Below are 14,586 nucleotides of genomic sequence, written 5' to 3'. Positions count from 1 at the left end.
GGGGAGAGCTCAGGTGCTGCTACTATGTGAGGTTATGGGTCTAGAGCAGTGGTTCTCAACCTTCCTAATGCCGCGACCCTTTAATACAGTTCCTCATGTTGTGGTGACCCCCAACCATAAAATTATTTTCGTTGCTACTTCATAACTAATTTTGCTACTGTTATGAATCGCCATGTAAATATCTGATATGCAGTATGTATTTTCATTGTTGCAAATTGAACATAATGAAAGCATAGTGATTAATCACAAAAACAATATGTAATTATATATGTGTTTTCCGATGGCCTTAGGCAACCCCTGTGAAAGGGTCACTCGACCCCAAAAGGGATCGCAACCCGTAGGTTGAGAACCGCTGGTCTAGGGGCAGCATGCAGCTGCTCAGATAGTAGTTGTGAGTACAGAGGCTACTGCTACTATGTGAGAAAGATGCATTTGTTCATCAGCTGGTGTGTGGCTGCCTGTATGAGACTGTTCTGAAGAACTGTTTTGTCTAATGGTTTTATGGCCACTAGCTTCTGTAATAGAGACTCATTCTTATACACCAACAACTTCTCATGGCTTCTCTGTCTACTACCCTGCGTCCAAGAAGGTCCACCCAGGAACAGGGGGGCTCGGACCCAACAGTTAGCATAGTAGGGCAGGATCAGGACGTGTACTCCCACACTTGGACTAGTCAGCAGAATAGAGCAGTGAGTGCTCTCACAATTAGTGCTATGAGCACGATTTAGGAGCAAGCTCTCCCACTAGAATTAGATCCTGCTCTGACATCCCCAAATTAGTAAAGTACATAATCCCCCAAATCCAAGAAGCTCAGTTGAACCTCAACGGGATAAATACAGGGTGGGGCAAAATTAGGTTTATAGCTGTGAGTATGCAAAACATAGAGTTTATTTTTGTATTATTCATTAATTATTGTATCTTTTCCATACAAACAACTGTAAGCCTACTTTGGCCCCACCCTGAGGGCCAACAAGAACTTTACCTCAGTTATTTAAGTATTTCACAATCTTCTGACTTCCATTCGTATCATCTAATTGTTGTATTCTTTGTTTATAATTTGTATTTCCTGTTTGAATATTTTTTATATCTCTTATTAGTTTCTGATACGGTGCAATATTATTTTGTGTCTCAGTGGGCTTTCTTTTTTCCTCTATCAATCAGAATTTATTAGTACTTCAGGATTGACTATTGATATCTTTATTTAACTCTGAAAAATTCTCAGCTCTTTCCCATTCTATCTAAACTTTTATTTTGGAATTCTGGTTAGATGTATACTGGATTTTCTCTTTTTCATTCATCTTTCTCTTCTACTCTCTTTTTTTGTTTGTTTTCCATCCCTTTTTCTCTCATCTTTTCATTTTGTTTAATTTCTTATCTAATTTACAATTTAATTATTTTTGTTATATGCAATCTCCTATTTAAGCTTTCCATTGAATTTTATATTTCAGTTATTAGTTTTATCTAAGTTTATTACATGAAATGTTATATTTCAACATTTGTTTTTACATATTAATATATTTTGAAATAGAATTCACCTACAGAAAATGGACCAAATGGAACTATATGTAGCTAAAAGATTTATCACAAAGCAGAATCTAACAAATGGAATCTTGTCAGAACTCCCAAATGCCATTGATATTGTTTCCCAATCACTACATCTTTCCTTTCAGGATAACCACTATCCTAAATTTTATGGTAATGAATTCCTTGCTTTTAGTATTACTCATTGCCTTGCTATTTGATAGACTTTTAAAAAAATGTTTTCTATTTTCCTTTCAATTTATTTAAATCCAGTAAAAATATTTCATATTTGTCTGTCCCAATATCTGATGTCCTTGCAGGGTTGACTGTGCTCTTGATTGTTTCTGCTGACTCCTGTGACATCTTATTTCTTCAGATATTTTGCCATTTTTGAATATGAGCTCAATTTTGCCAGAATATTATTTGTGGAAAATTTCCAAAGCCAGCCGAAACTGGTTTGGCTCAGTGGATAGAGCATCAGCCTGCGGACTGAAAGGTCCCAGGTTCGATTCTGGTCAAGGGCATGTACCTGGGTTGCGGGCACATCCCCAGTAGGAGATGTGCAGGAGGCAGCTGATCGATGTTTCTCTCTCATCGATGTTTCTAACTCTCTATCTCTCTCCCTTCCTCTCTGTAAAAAAATCAATAAAATATATTTTTAAAAAAATTTCCAAAGCCTGACCTTATGGTTTATCCCTCCAGAAAGGATTTGTGTTTGCTTCTGCCTGGCACTAGGCTTGATATTTCTCGGCCCACTGTGAATTTGGGCCCCAAAGTCCATGTGGGTTGGTTTTTGGTCATGAATTCCAAAGACAGACATTTTCTGGCCTTTTAAGAGTTAAAACTGAGATACATTCAATTATGTTGGGACATTTTGGAAGGTTCCTATTTAATGCAAAGAATGACCAGATGGCCGAAACCGGTTTGGCTCAGTGGATAGAGCGTCGGCCTGCAGACTGAAAGGTCCCAGGTTCGATTCCGGCCGAGGGCATGTACCTGGGTTGCGGGCACATCCCCGTTAGGAGATGTGCAGGAGGCAGCTGATCGATGTTTCTCTCTCATCGATGTTTCTAACTCTCAATCTCTCTCCCTTCCTCTCTGTAAAAAATCAATAAAATATATTAAAAAAAAAAAAAAAAAAAAAAAAAGAATGACCAGATGCCCTCCCTTGCTCAGGTGCCAGGCTTTGTTTCTAAGGACCAAATGTCTAAATGCTTGGGACCAGCACCGGCCTCGGGAGGCGAGATTTTGGCATTTGCTTATGTCTCTGAATTAGTGCTCCAGGACTCCACTTTCCTCTTGGAATTGTCCTTACTTCCACAGAAGCCCAGTTATGTGCCTAAAGAAGTTTAAAAATTTCTATGCAGCATTTCAGGTGTTTTGTAATGCTCTAACTTAAGGATATCTTATTCACTCTATTGTCAGAAATTAAAGAGTTAATTCATTTTTGAGAGCACATGGAGTTTTTGTTTGGGGAAAATAACTTTTTGACCTTTTGCCCGTGACAAGACAAAACAAAACTCTCATAATATGACTAAGTGACACTGCACAATAACACAAGATTCATTTTATTCTCTGTTGTCAGAGGTATAGCTCTGTAAGGGCTCTGAGAAGTTAAGTCAGGAAGATAGAGCTATTGACAGCCATGTAAAATAACTCAGCAAAAAAACTGCAGAGTATAGACTAATATTTCATTGAATTAAAAGGTATGGTGAATATCTAAATGTGTAAGTATAAATACATATATGTAGTATTTTACTAACCTTCGCTAAATAGCTGTGCCAACACCATTTTCTTGTTTTAATGCCAATAATTTCACCTTCAGGAAGATTTTCCTTGCTTCCCAGTTTTGCAAATCTGGTCGAACTTTTTAGATAGAGGATACCATTTATTAAAAAAAATATCCCATCACGGGATATGTTCACATCAGACACATTGCTTCTTTCTTCATCAGTCAGGATGTTTGGAGGCACTCTGATTCTGGTCCAAGTATGAAATGAATCGTTGGTTTGAAAGGTCTCCATATCGGCTACCAGAACAATAGATGCTGGAGTACAGGTATCCCAGGCTATCAATAACTGACTACCAAGCGGTGAAGAGATTGGTAAAAAGCCAGGAACCTCAGGTATTGTGAACCAAGGAAAGCCCAGCAGGAAAAGGATGTTTGCAACAAAGCAATCTTGAAAAGTCACCTGATTTCCTCTGATCTCTTTTATTTTATCATTTGCTGACATTGGTAGTGAGATATGCCAGGTCCTAAGAAGAGAACAGAAAGGATAAGAATTATATGGTCTCTTTCTCAGCTCCCATCCATCTTGCAAAGTGCTTGCATTTATCATCTTTAAAACTTTAAAAAATTTTTTATCAAGATAAACCTGGGTAACATAAATCAAATAGTACTAAAATGCTACCCATTTCTCCTTGTTCTTCACTCGTTTCCAAAGGAGAACAATCTTTTTTTTTAAAAAATAAACGTTTTTTATGGATATCAGAGAGGAAGGAAGGGGTAGAGCTAGAAACATCCACGATGAGAGAGAACTGTCAATCAGCTGCCTTCTGCACGCCCCCTACCGGCAATCGAGCCCACAACCTGGGCATGTGCCTTGACCAGGAATAAAACCATGGTCTCCTGGTTCATAGGCTGATGCTCAACCACCGAGCAACACTGGCTGGGTGAAGGAGAACAATCTTGACTCTTAATGCTCCTTCATATTCTCAAATAAATGTCCTTATACTGCTTCTTAATATGATTTTTACATATTGGTTTTTTATATGACAGATGAAACAGTATCTCTCATAGTGTATACCTACTGATGCATCATCTTTTCTTTCAAATGTCACAATGTTTAGCTAAATCTATAGTGTTTATATTGTTATCAATATGTACATATTGTTTACTACGGAGCCAGTTATTATGCTCATTGTTTTCTTTGATAAATGTATATTTACAATATTTTCCCTAGAGTTAACATTTTATTTTGAAAATTTGTTTAGTGTTCTAACTTTTCTAATAGCTAGCTGAAATGGCCCTTCATAATGGTTTCCATGTGGTGAATGCAGAGGTAATCTAGCACTTGTTTGCTGGGATTTCCCTTCCTTTTTCTCTGGGTTGAAGCACCATTTACTGGGTCCAATACTTTGATCTTGTTTTGCTAACACATATTCTTCAGTAAGTACTCTTTGTCAAAGTGCACCTGAAAATAAAGTTTTTGAGATCCTGAAATCCAAAAATATCTTTAACACATTTGTTTGATAATTTGTCTGGGCAGAGACTTCAGAGCTTGGACGGCCTTTTCTCCAGTCTGTTTGTATTTAGGGTTACTAATGAGAATTACACCTTGATCCTTGTGACTTAAATGGCTTGCCTTTCCATACGTTTTTAGGGGCTTCCCTTCTTTTCTTGGTATTCTAAAATTTGACAGGGCTGGGTCTTATCTTTTGAAGTGGACACACGAGGAATTCGTGAAAACAAGCACTCGGACATTTATCTTTGAAGTCAAGGAGAGTTCTGAGGAGCATTTCTCAGCAGGCCCACCCAGACACATCAGGCTGCAGATGGTCAGTAAATGCTTCTTTAGTTTCCTATTTCCTCAATGAACACACACTTGGGTTGGTGGTGATGGCATTCTGCCCACTCAGAATGAGGTGCTGCCAGGTCAAGAGGACCCCATGTTGGAGTAATTGTAGGGCTGTCATCAAGCCTCTATGTCCTAAGCCACGCCACCATGAAAATCAGTGCAACTCTGATTTTTACAAACCACACCACTGACTCTAACATCTGTTTCAAGTACAATTACAAAAAAATGACCAGTACCATTTTGTTACATTGTCCACTGGCTATAATAATCTCATACTAAGGTGAACACCTACCTGTGTAGTAGTCACCCAGATCCAGATTCACAACATTCCAATACCTTGGAAAGTTAATGTATGTCTCTCCCTCCCCCTTCTCTGCCTGCTACAGGCCTATTTTGTGTTTCCATTTGTGTCCACATTCCTGTGCTTTTAAAAACTAGTTTTGCCAAATGTATGTCTTACTAAATCATAGAGAAGGCAAGAAAAATCCACTAGTATAGCGACTTCCAAATCCCTCTGTCAGTAATGGACAGATATAGAAGGCAGAAAATCAGTAAAGACATAGTTGAAGGAACAACACCATCAACCAACTGATTTAATTGGTTTAAAGACTACTTCATTCAACAACAGCAAAATATACATTCTTCTCAAGTCCACATATGACATTCACCAAGATAGACCATATCCTGGGTCATAAAACACACCTTAAGAAATTTTACAAAATAGAAGTCAGCCAGCTGGTGAGGCTCAGTGGACTGAGCATGGTCCCATGCACCAAGAGGTCATTGGTTCAATTCCTAGTCAGGGCACATGCCCGGGTTGCTGGCTTATTCCCCAGTATGGGGCATGCAGGAGGCAGCCAGTCGATTTTTTTCTCACTCATCGATACTTCTATCTCCCTCTCCCTCTACCTTCCTCTCTCTCTAAAAATCAATAAAAACATATTTAAAAAATAGAAATTATACTAAGACAGCTCTCAAAACACAATACAGTTAAACTAGAAGTCAATAACAGAAATATAGCTATAAAAATCCCTAAACATTTGGAGATTAAACAGTACACTTTAAAATAACACGCAGTTAAGAAAGAAATCTCAAGTGAAATTTTAAGTAGTTCAAACTAAATGAAAATATAACTTACCAAAATTTGCGGAATGAAGTGAAAGCAGTGCTTAGAGGGAAATTTAGAGCATCAAATGCATGTATTAGAAAAGAAAAAAATCTAAAATAAATAATCTAAGTTTTCATCTTAGGGAACTAGAGAAAGAAAAGCATTATAAACCTAAAGGTAGAAGAAGAAAAATAATAAAAATCAGAACACAAATCAATAAATGGAAAACAAAAACAATGGAGAAAATCAATAAGAAAAGCTGGTTCTACTTGTGCACTGCTGGTGGGAATGCAGACTGGTGCAGCCACTATGGAAGACAGTATGGAGTTTCCTCAAAAAACTAGAAATGGAACTCCCATTTGACCCTGTGATCCCACATCTAGGAATATATCCCAAGAAAACAGAAACACCAATCAGAAAGATTATATGCACCCATATGTTCATAGCAGCACAATTCACCATAGCTAAGATCTGGAAACAGCCTAAGTGCCCATCAGTAGATGAATGGATTAGAAAACTGTGGTACATCTACACGATGGAATACTATGCTGCTGTAAAAAAGAGGAACTCTTACAATTTGCAACGGCATGGATGGAGCTGGAGAGCATTATGCTAAGTGAAATAAGCCAGTCAATGAAGGAAAAATACCACATGATCTCACACATTCATGGATAATAGAGACCATTATAAACTTTTGAACAATAATAGATACAGAGGCAGAGCTGCCTCACACAGATTGTCAAACTGCAGCGGGAAGGCCGGGGAGGGTTGGGGGGCAGGAGGGAGGGGGGTAAGAGATCAACCGAAGGACTTGTATGCGTGCATATAAGCATAACCAATGGACATAAGACACTGGGGGGTAGGGGAGGCCAGGGGATTGTCAAGGGCGGGGGTAAAAAAAAAGGACATATATTGCAATACTTTAAGCAATAAAAAAATTTAAAAAAAAAGAAAAGCTGGTTCTTTGTAAAGTTCAATAAAATTGGTAAACTTTCCAGTTGAGCTAAAAAAAAAAGAGAAAGGACATAATTTACTAGGATCACAGATGAAAGCGAGGCCATCATTATTGATTTCATGGGCATTAAAGGATAAGAAAAATAATACTATTAACAGTTCTATGCCCATAAATTTGATAACTTAGAGGAAATGGACCAATTGAAAGACAATCTATCAAAATCATATAAGGAGAAATAGATCATGTGAATAGGGATATATCTATTAAAGAAAATTGATAATTTTTTAAAAATATATTTTATTGATTTTTTACAGAGAGGAAGGGAGAGAGACAGAGAGTCAGAAACATCGATGAGAGAGAAACATCGATCAGCCGCCTCCTGCACATCCCCCACTGAGGATGTGCCCGCAACCCAGGTACATGCCCTTGACCAGAATCGAACCCGGGACCCTTCAGTCCGTAGGCCGACGCTCTATCCACTGAGCCAAACCGGTTTCGGCAAGAAAATTGATAATTAATAACCTTCCAAAACAAAAAGCAGCAGGCCCAGATGGGTTCACTGGTAAATTCTAACATTTAAGGAACAAGTTATGCCAATTCTCTACAATCTCCTCCCGAAAATAGAAGCAGAGGGAATATTTCCCAACTCATTTTATGAGGCCAATATTACCCTAATACCACAATCAGGTAAACACATCACCGATAAAGCTACAGACATTGTGAATCCAACAATGTGTAAAAATAATTATGTATGGTGACCAAATGGGACTTATTCCAGTTATGCACATATGGTTCAACATTTAAAAATCAACTAATGTAATCTATCACCTCAAGGAAGAAAAAGCATATAATCATATCAATAAATGGCATAAAAAGCATTTGACAAAATCTACCACTCATTCATGATAAAAACTCTCAGCAAACTAGCAACAGAGGGGAACTTCCTCAACTTGATTAAGAAGCATCTACAAAAAAACATACCAAGAACATAATGATGAGAAACTGTATCTTCTCCTCCTAATAACAGGGACAGAGCAAAATGGCTCTTCTTACTACACCTATTCAACATCATATTAGAAGTACATATTGTATTTTATAGTTATAAGCTCCTTGACCTGTGCCTAGGTGGAACAACAGATTAAGAAAGGCTCATGATAACTTGCCAACTTAACAGTAACAGATTTTACTGCTCAAGTGGAATTTGTGATGCGCAGTTGCGTGTATGTGGTGGCACAACTATGACATCGGTAGGAAACATTTTAAGGTATTGCCAGGATGTGCCACTCTCCTGAAGGTTTAGCTCTTAATACAAATTGTGAGAATAGAATCCAGGAGTGTGACTGGCATTTTCTGAGTTGGTAACTAGTTCTCATTATCACTTATTTTTATTTTTTGTATCATAAAATAATCTACTTGGAAGTTACACATCAGATATTCCATGAAATTTTACCAGGGTTTTAAAATCCCTTTTGCTTTAAGTCTCTGATTCTTATTTTACTGAATTATACAGATGAATTTTATATTTGAAATTTTAAAAATTAAATACCCATCCTCCAGTTTTTCATCTGCATAATATATTCTTTTCTTCAGAAATGTATGTATGACTGGCTTCTGTCCCAAAGTGGCAAACTGCTTTGTAAGTACAAAGGAATTCTGGAAAAAAGAAATTATTTTTACTCTTATCACAGCCAAATTTACTTGGAAATTACATCATGTTATACTGCATCGATTATTTTAGTTAAGACACTTTATAAATTTACCTCATTTTCAATGTGCCGGTTTCTTTTTTTCTACCATTTGGTCCCCTTCCCCATTAGAATTTTATGAATTATAATGAAACCATAATACAATTTCCAATATGTTGAATATACCATGCGCAATGAGAATACTGAATGAATTGAGACTATGAGGACCCCTAAATAAATACCCTTAATTTTACTATCAATGGAATACATAATGGAGCTTCTAAAACTAATCTGTTAGAATTATTTCTACATGAGTCACCTCCAAAGCAACATTCTCTTTCAAGGCAGGTTTCAAATGATATCTGGAGAGTTTAACAGAAATTCTCTTCGTAATAGACAGATATAAAATGCTCCCTCTTTTTCTCGGAGATTTAAGGAGCAGTTGAATTGACTGGAATTATCCCTAATAAAGCATTTTTAGAATAGAGACAATATTGTTATTATGGGGAATCCCTAGAATTAAAAAATCAGATGAGGGTCAGTCTAGAATTCCATAGCTCCCTTCTGCCCTAATCCTCCAATAATGCTCCTGTTTGATTTTCTAGAAATATGTTAACCACCTACAAAGGAGCCTTTGAGGTTGCCATGATGAGCGTCAGTAAGGGTGTCGTCATTGGGACTATGCAGAGGTTCTCAACCTGTGGATCGCGACCCCTTTGGCGGTCGAACGACCCTTTCACAGGGGTCACCTAAGACCATCCTGCATATCAGATATTTACATGACGATTCAAAACAGTAGCAACATGACAGTTATGAAGTAGCAACGAAAATAATTTTATGGTTGGGTCACAACATGAGGAACTGTATTTAAAGGGCCAGAAGGTTGAGAACCACTGGACTATAGGGTCACCCAATAGGAGGATTCAACCTATTTTTGAAGAGTAGGTGTGGTGGTCAGGGAAGGCCTCCTTGAGGAACACACACTTAATGATTTTGATAGAGAAATATAGGTTTGCCTGGTAAATAAAGAATAATATATATTTTTCTTTTGTTTCTGAAAATCGTATTCACTATTCAGAATTTTAAACATAACTATCTTTCATATAACGGTAAAGGCAAAGAGTAAATGAGAGATTCTTAATGTAGCTTGGATTAGATGGAAATAAAATATTATAAGCAACACACACAACAAGATGATAGAAAAAGGGACAGGCCAAGAAAAAGTTAGGACAATCATGTCCACAAACTCAAAAACATTTTTCATTAAAAGGGTGGTTCATGGTCATTAAAGGTAATTGTATAAATATAGAAAAATTACCACATAGAAATTACCAAAAATATAAAAACACATTGAGTATATTTTCTTAGGATTTATCAAATGTAGGCTACTGGTATATATTCATGTTATATAAACAGAAGTCTATATAAATGATAGCATGACATTCCACTGAGTGAATTATCATTGACTTAACAATCCCCTATTGGACATTTAGGTAGTTTTATTTTTTCACTATTGCTAATATTATTGCCATGAACACCATCAGCTATACAGTCTTTTCCATAGTTAAGACTATTTCTCTTTGAATGTATATATATATATTTTTTTTTTTTTCAGAGAGGAAGCAAGAGGAGGAGAGAGAGAGAGAGAGAGAGAGAGAGAGAGAGAGAGAGAGAGGGAGAGAGAGAGAGAATCATCAATGATGCGAGAGAATCATTGACTGGCTGCCTCCTGAATGCCCCCTACTGGGGATCGAGCCCGAAACCCAGGCATGTGCCCTGACTGGGAATCAAACCGTGACCTGACCTCCTGGTTCATAGGTCAATGCTCAACCACTGAGCCATGCCAGCCAGGCAGGACTATTTCTCTTTTGATTAGATTCTCGGAAGTGGGATTACTAGGTAAAAAATTATGAATACTACATATTATCAAAATGATTTATAAAAGGACTATGACAATTTACTTCATTATTAGTAATGTATAAGAGAATAAATTTCACTATGCTAGTGTCAACTTTTGCATTATTATTTTTTAAAGTATTTTTCTAGTTGTAACATAAATATCTGCCTTTGTGTCTCTGCTTATGCAACTGCTCATATCCTTTCTTCTCTACTCACACTGTAGGTTTCAAGTCAAGTATCTGCCTCCAAGATGCCTGCCATGATCAAATCAGGATGTTTTCACATGAGTAGTTTGAGGAAATTGTTTTAATGCTACAATTTTGATAAATCATCCACAAAATAATTCTGGCAAAATGTAAATTGTCTGTTTGGGTTTTCATCAGCCAATGTGTAATGTGCCTAAGAGACACCAAGTCCTAACTATCCCTGACTCTTCATTCTTCTTTCTCTTCCATAAACATCTCTGACTGAACTGTAAATAATCCCCAATTTTTAAGGCATTTTGAACCTCAACCCATCTCTGACTCAATAAGAGACTGAACAGGTTTTTGAAAGATGACTTCAAGATAGATGCTCAATGAACACCTATAAAGCACTTTAAAGATCAGCTTCTTCATGAATAATGAGGTGCACAGAAATTGCAAAAAAATGCTCAGAAAAGAATTCTAAAGGAAAATTTATAATTATAGAGATAGAGCATAAACTCACCTTAGTGGATAATTAAAATGTATTTAGTTAGTTCTGGGCCACTTAAAATAAATTCTTCACAGCCCTTAAAAAATAAATGTAGCATATTATTTTATCTAGGATAATGTTTCCACCTACTAGTGATGGCCCAACTGCATTCCATAGCAACTCATCTGGGTCAGCATTTTCTGGATCGTATATCCATATCTTGATAACCTACAAAGCAAAATGTTTGCATTTTTTTAATTTTGGACAAATTTCATTTTTAGTTGTAGCAAAACATAACCATAAAAATGTTTATATATTTTAAAAACTTTGATTATCTCATGTTTTTTAAAAAAATCAAAGCATTATGTGTTGTTTTTAAGTAAGTGAAACAACTCAGACATACGAAGGAAGAGTTAATAATATTCCTCTAAACACCTGAGGTAATTTTAAAACTTCATAGGAATGCTTATCTATGTTTCTCTGAACTCACAAATAGACACAGCGCCCCACCCCACACACTCACACATATGTTACAAAGATGAAGTCACACTACACAGGTTATTTGTAGCCTGCTTTTGCCACTTGATACACCATGGCCACCTCACTAGCTGTAGGTCTAATTCTTTTCTTTCTTGTTTATAAATTCTAGCACCATGTGGGGAGAATGGTTTTAGCTCCTCCCTCTCCCACGGGTTGGAATCTTCACTTTCCAGCTACAGAAACATCACCCCAGTCTACTAGGGATTATATTGTGTCTAATACTCTTAGCTCAGAATTCAATCTTATAACTTTGGCTTTTAATTCTTTAATTATTTCTGACCAATAGAAAACTCCTTTACTTGTTCTTAAATTCTATACACACACAAGTACCTGTATGAATGTAAAAGGCGGTACTAGCATTATGTAAACATATTTTCTTTTTAAAAAAATGTTTTTTTGATTTCAGAAAGAGGAAGGAAAAGGGAGAGAAACATCAATGATGAGAGAGAATCATTGATTGGCTGCCTTCCGCATGTCCCCTTACTGGGAATGGAACCATGATCTCCTGGTTCCTGGGTTTACGGTCAACCACTGAGCTACACTGGCTGGGCCAGACATAGTATTTTCTAAAAGGCATTTCTGTGTGTTTTGAGTGAGGTGGAGGTTATTCTGCATTATTTTGGCGTGTAATATGTATTCCACTTCTAGAAGTTTCTCTCTATTTTCTATATTTAAATTCCTTATTCACAAATAATACTCTCTCTTGCTTTTTCATGCAAGAGTTATAACCATAATAAAACATTGCATGATGTGAATTGGATTTCAGACAGGAGTATAAACAGACACATTCAACCATCTGGATGCGATATAGGAAGCTTATTTATTATTATTATTTTTACTGCATCTTTTTCTAGTAAATCACTGCTTTTAGAAAATTAAAATATCTATAGTGCTTTAACTTCCAAATATTATCACCTGATTTCAATTTAAAAATTTTGACCATATCTATCATATATAATCATCCTCTCATCCATATGTTAAAGACCTTTGAACTCAAGACATTTATTGTCTTAAAAATTACTGAGCATTCCATAAAGCTTTTGTCTTATGTGGGTTACGTTTATCAATATGTTTGATATAACAAATTAAAAATATTTATTAATTTTTTAAAAATTAAGATAAACATATTTACATGTTAACATAACCAACATGCTTTTATGAAAAAAATAACTATTTTCCAAACAAAAAAATAGTAATTAGAATGGTTGTTTTACATTATAAAATCTTTTTAATATCTTGCTTCATAGAATAGCTGGATTTTCCTCTATGTTCCTGCATCAAGCTGCTTATGTGTTGTTCTGGTGAAAGCATATTGGGAGAATCTGTCCTCATGCAGATATGAAGTTGGAAAAGGGTAGACCTCCTTAGAAGGCCTGCACCCTAAGGATCCTCAAACCATACCTTAGTACCATGCTCTACGCACATTTTGTTGAAAAATTAGTTTGGAAAATTCCTCTTCTGGTAATTATGGAAGATAAGAGAGAAATAACATAGTAGTGACATATGAAGGATGTATAAAATTTAAAAAAGAAAATTTACCTGGGTTAAATTCTGATGGAAAGGACTGTTGGGAAAAAGAGGAATCATATGTTAGTAAACAGCATGCTAAATATTAGTTTGAATACTTTACTTTCAATATACATAACTAAATCTTAGAATATTCCCTTTATATCCCAATAGAGATAAATTATTACGAGCTAAATGTAATAAAAGCCACATCTGGCTGTGGCTGAGTAGCTCAGTTGGTTAGAGTGTCATCCCGATACGCCAAAGTTGTGGGTTTGATTTCTGGTCAAGGGCACATCCAAGAAACAACCCATAGACACAGACAATAGTGTGTGATGGCCAGAGGGAAGGGTGGGAGCTGGGTGGAGGTAGGCAAAAGGGAGGGAAATGGGGAAAACTTTAATAGTGTCAATAATATAAAGTAAAATAAAAAATCAACCAACAAATGCATAAATAAGTGGAATAACAAATCAAAGTTTCTCCCCCCCCCAAAAGCTACATATGTCTAAAATTAAATATAATTATGACTCTCATGTGTCTTCACAAAGGCTGAGGGGCCTGAATATGCAAGCTTCCTTAACAACAGTGCACATTCACATAGCCAAGATGCATAACTAATATTCTTTTAAAATCTGACATCATCATTTTGAGAGGGCGTCAGTGTAATCAGGTCAGAAAGGTCAAGGAACAAACGGCATCAAAGCGTTACCAGAGTGTTACATTTAACAAGCACCAGGGCAATCAGGAAGGTTAGGAGGGGGAGATGGAACAATTAACTTTTATGGGACACAGCTGCAGCCAGGGAGGTTACGAGATGGCTGCAGCCCGGGAGTAAACTGAAAAGCAAGCAACCTGATAAGAAGGTGGACAGGCATTAATTCACAACGGCGCCAAGATTCCCAGAAGAGTGACCCCTTTGCTTCCCCCGTTTGCTCCCCCCGTTAGCTAGAAGAAGTATATAACCTATGCCTGAACCCTTAGTCGGGGCTCACGGCCACTGCTCTGCCGCGCTCAGAGTAAGTTGTGGGCCCCGACATATGTTGGAAGCTAAATAAACCCCTTGCGTTTGCATAGAAAGCGTCTCTTGGTTCTTTGTGACAGCGGCTTGCACCCCGGACT

The 14,586-nt window shown here is 36.8% G+C and overlaps 1 protein-coding gene across 1 annotated transcript in view; it reads right to left on the bottom strand.

The window, feature by feature from the left end:
• Positions 1-14,586, bottom strand: part of CATSPERE (catsper channel auxiliary subunit epsilon) — a 94,518-nt gene that overhangs the window by 54,604 nt on the left and 25,328 nt on the right. The window contains exons 6-9 of the mRNA XM_070401109.1: positions 13,501-13,525; positions 11,572-11,649; positions 8,709-8,815; positions 3,285-3,777 (exon numbers count right to left, since the gene is read on the bottom strand). Of these exons, the coding sequence (XP_070257210.1) occupies positions 3,285-3,777; positions 8,709-8,815; positions 11,572-11,649; positions 13,501-13,525 (703 nt within the window). The remainder of the gene's footprint in view (positions 1-3,284; positions 3,778-8,708; positions 8,816-11,571; positions 11,650-13,500; positions 13,526-14,586) is intronic.

The sequence above is a fragment of the Myotis yumanensis genome, unplaced genomic scaffold (assembly GCF_028538775.1).
Source record: "Myotis yumanensis isolate MYYU_CA2020_CCGP unplaced genomic scaffold, mMyoYum1.0.hap1 SCAF_22, whole genome shotgun sequence".
Classification (NCBI taxonomy): Eukaryota; Metazoa; Chordata; class Mammalia; order Chiroptera; family Vespertilionidae; genus Myotis; species Myotis yumanensis.
The sequence above is the reverse complement of the archived record's forward strand: the minus strand, read 5'-3'. Positions and strand labels throughout refer to the sequence as shown.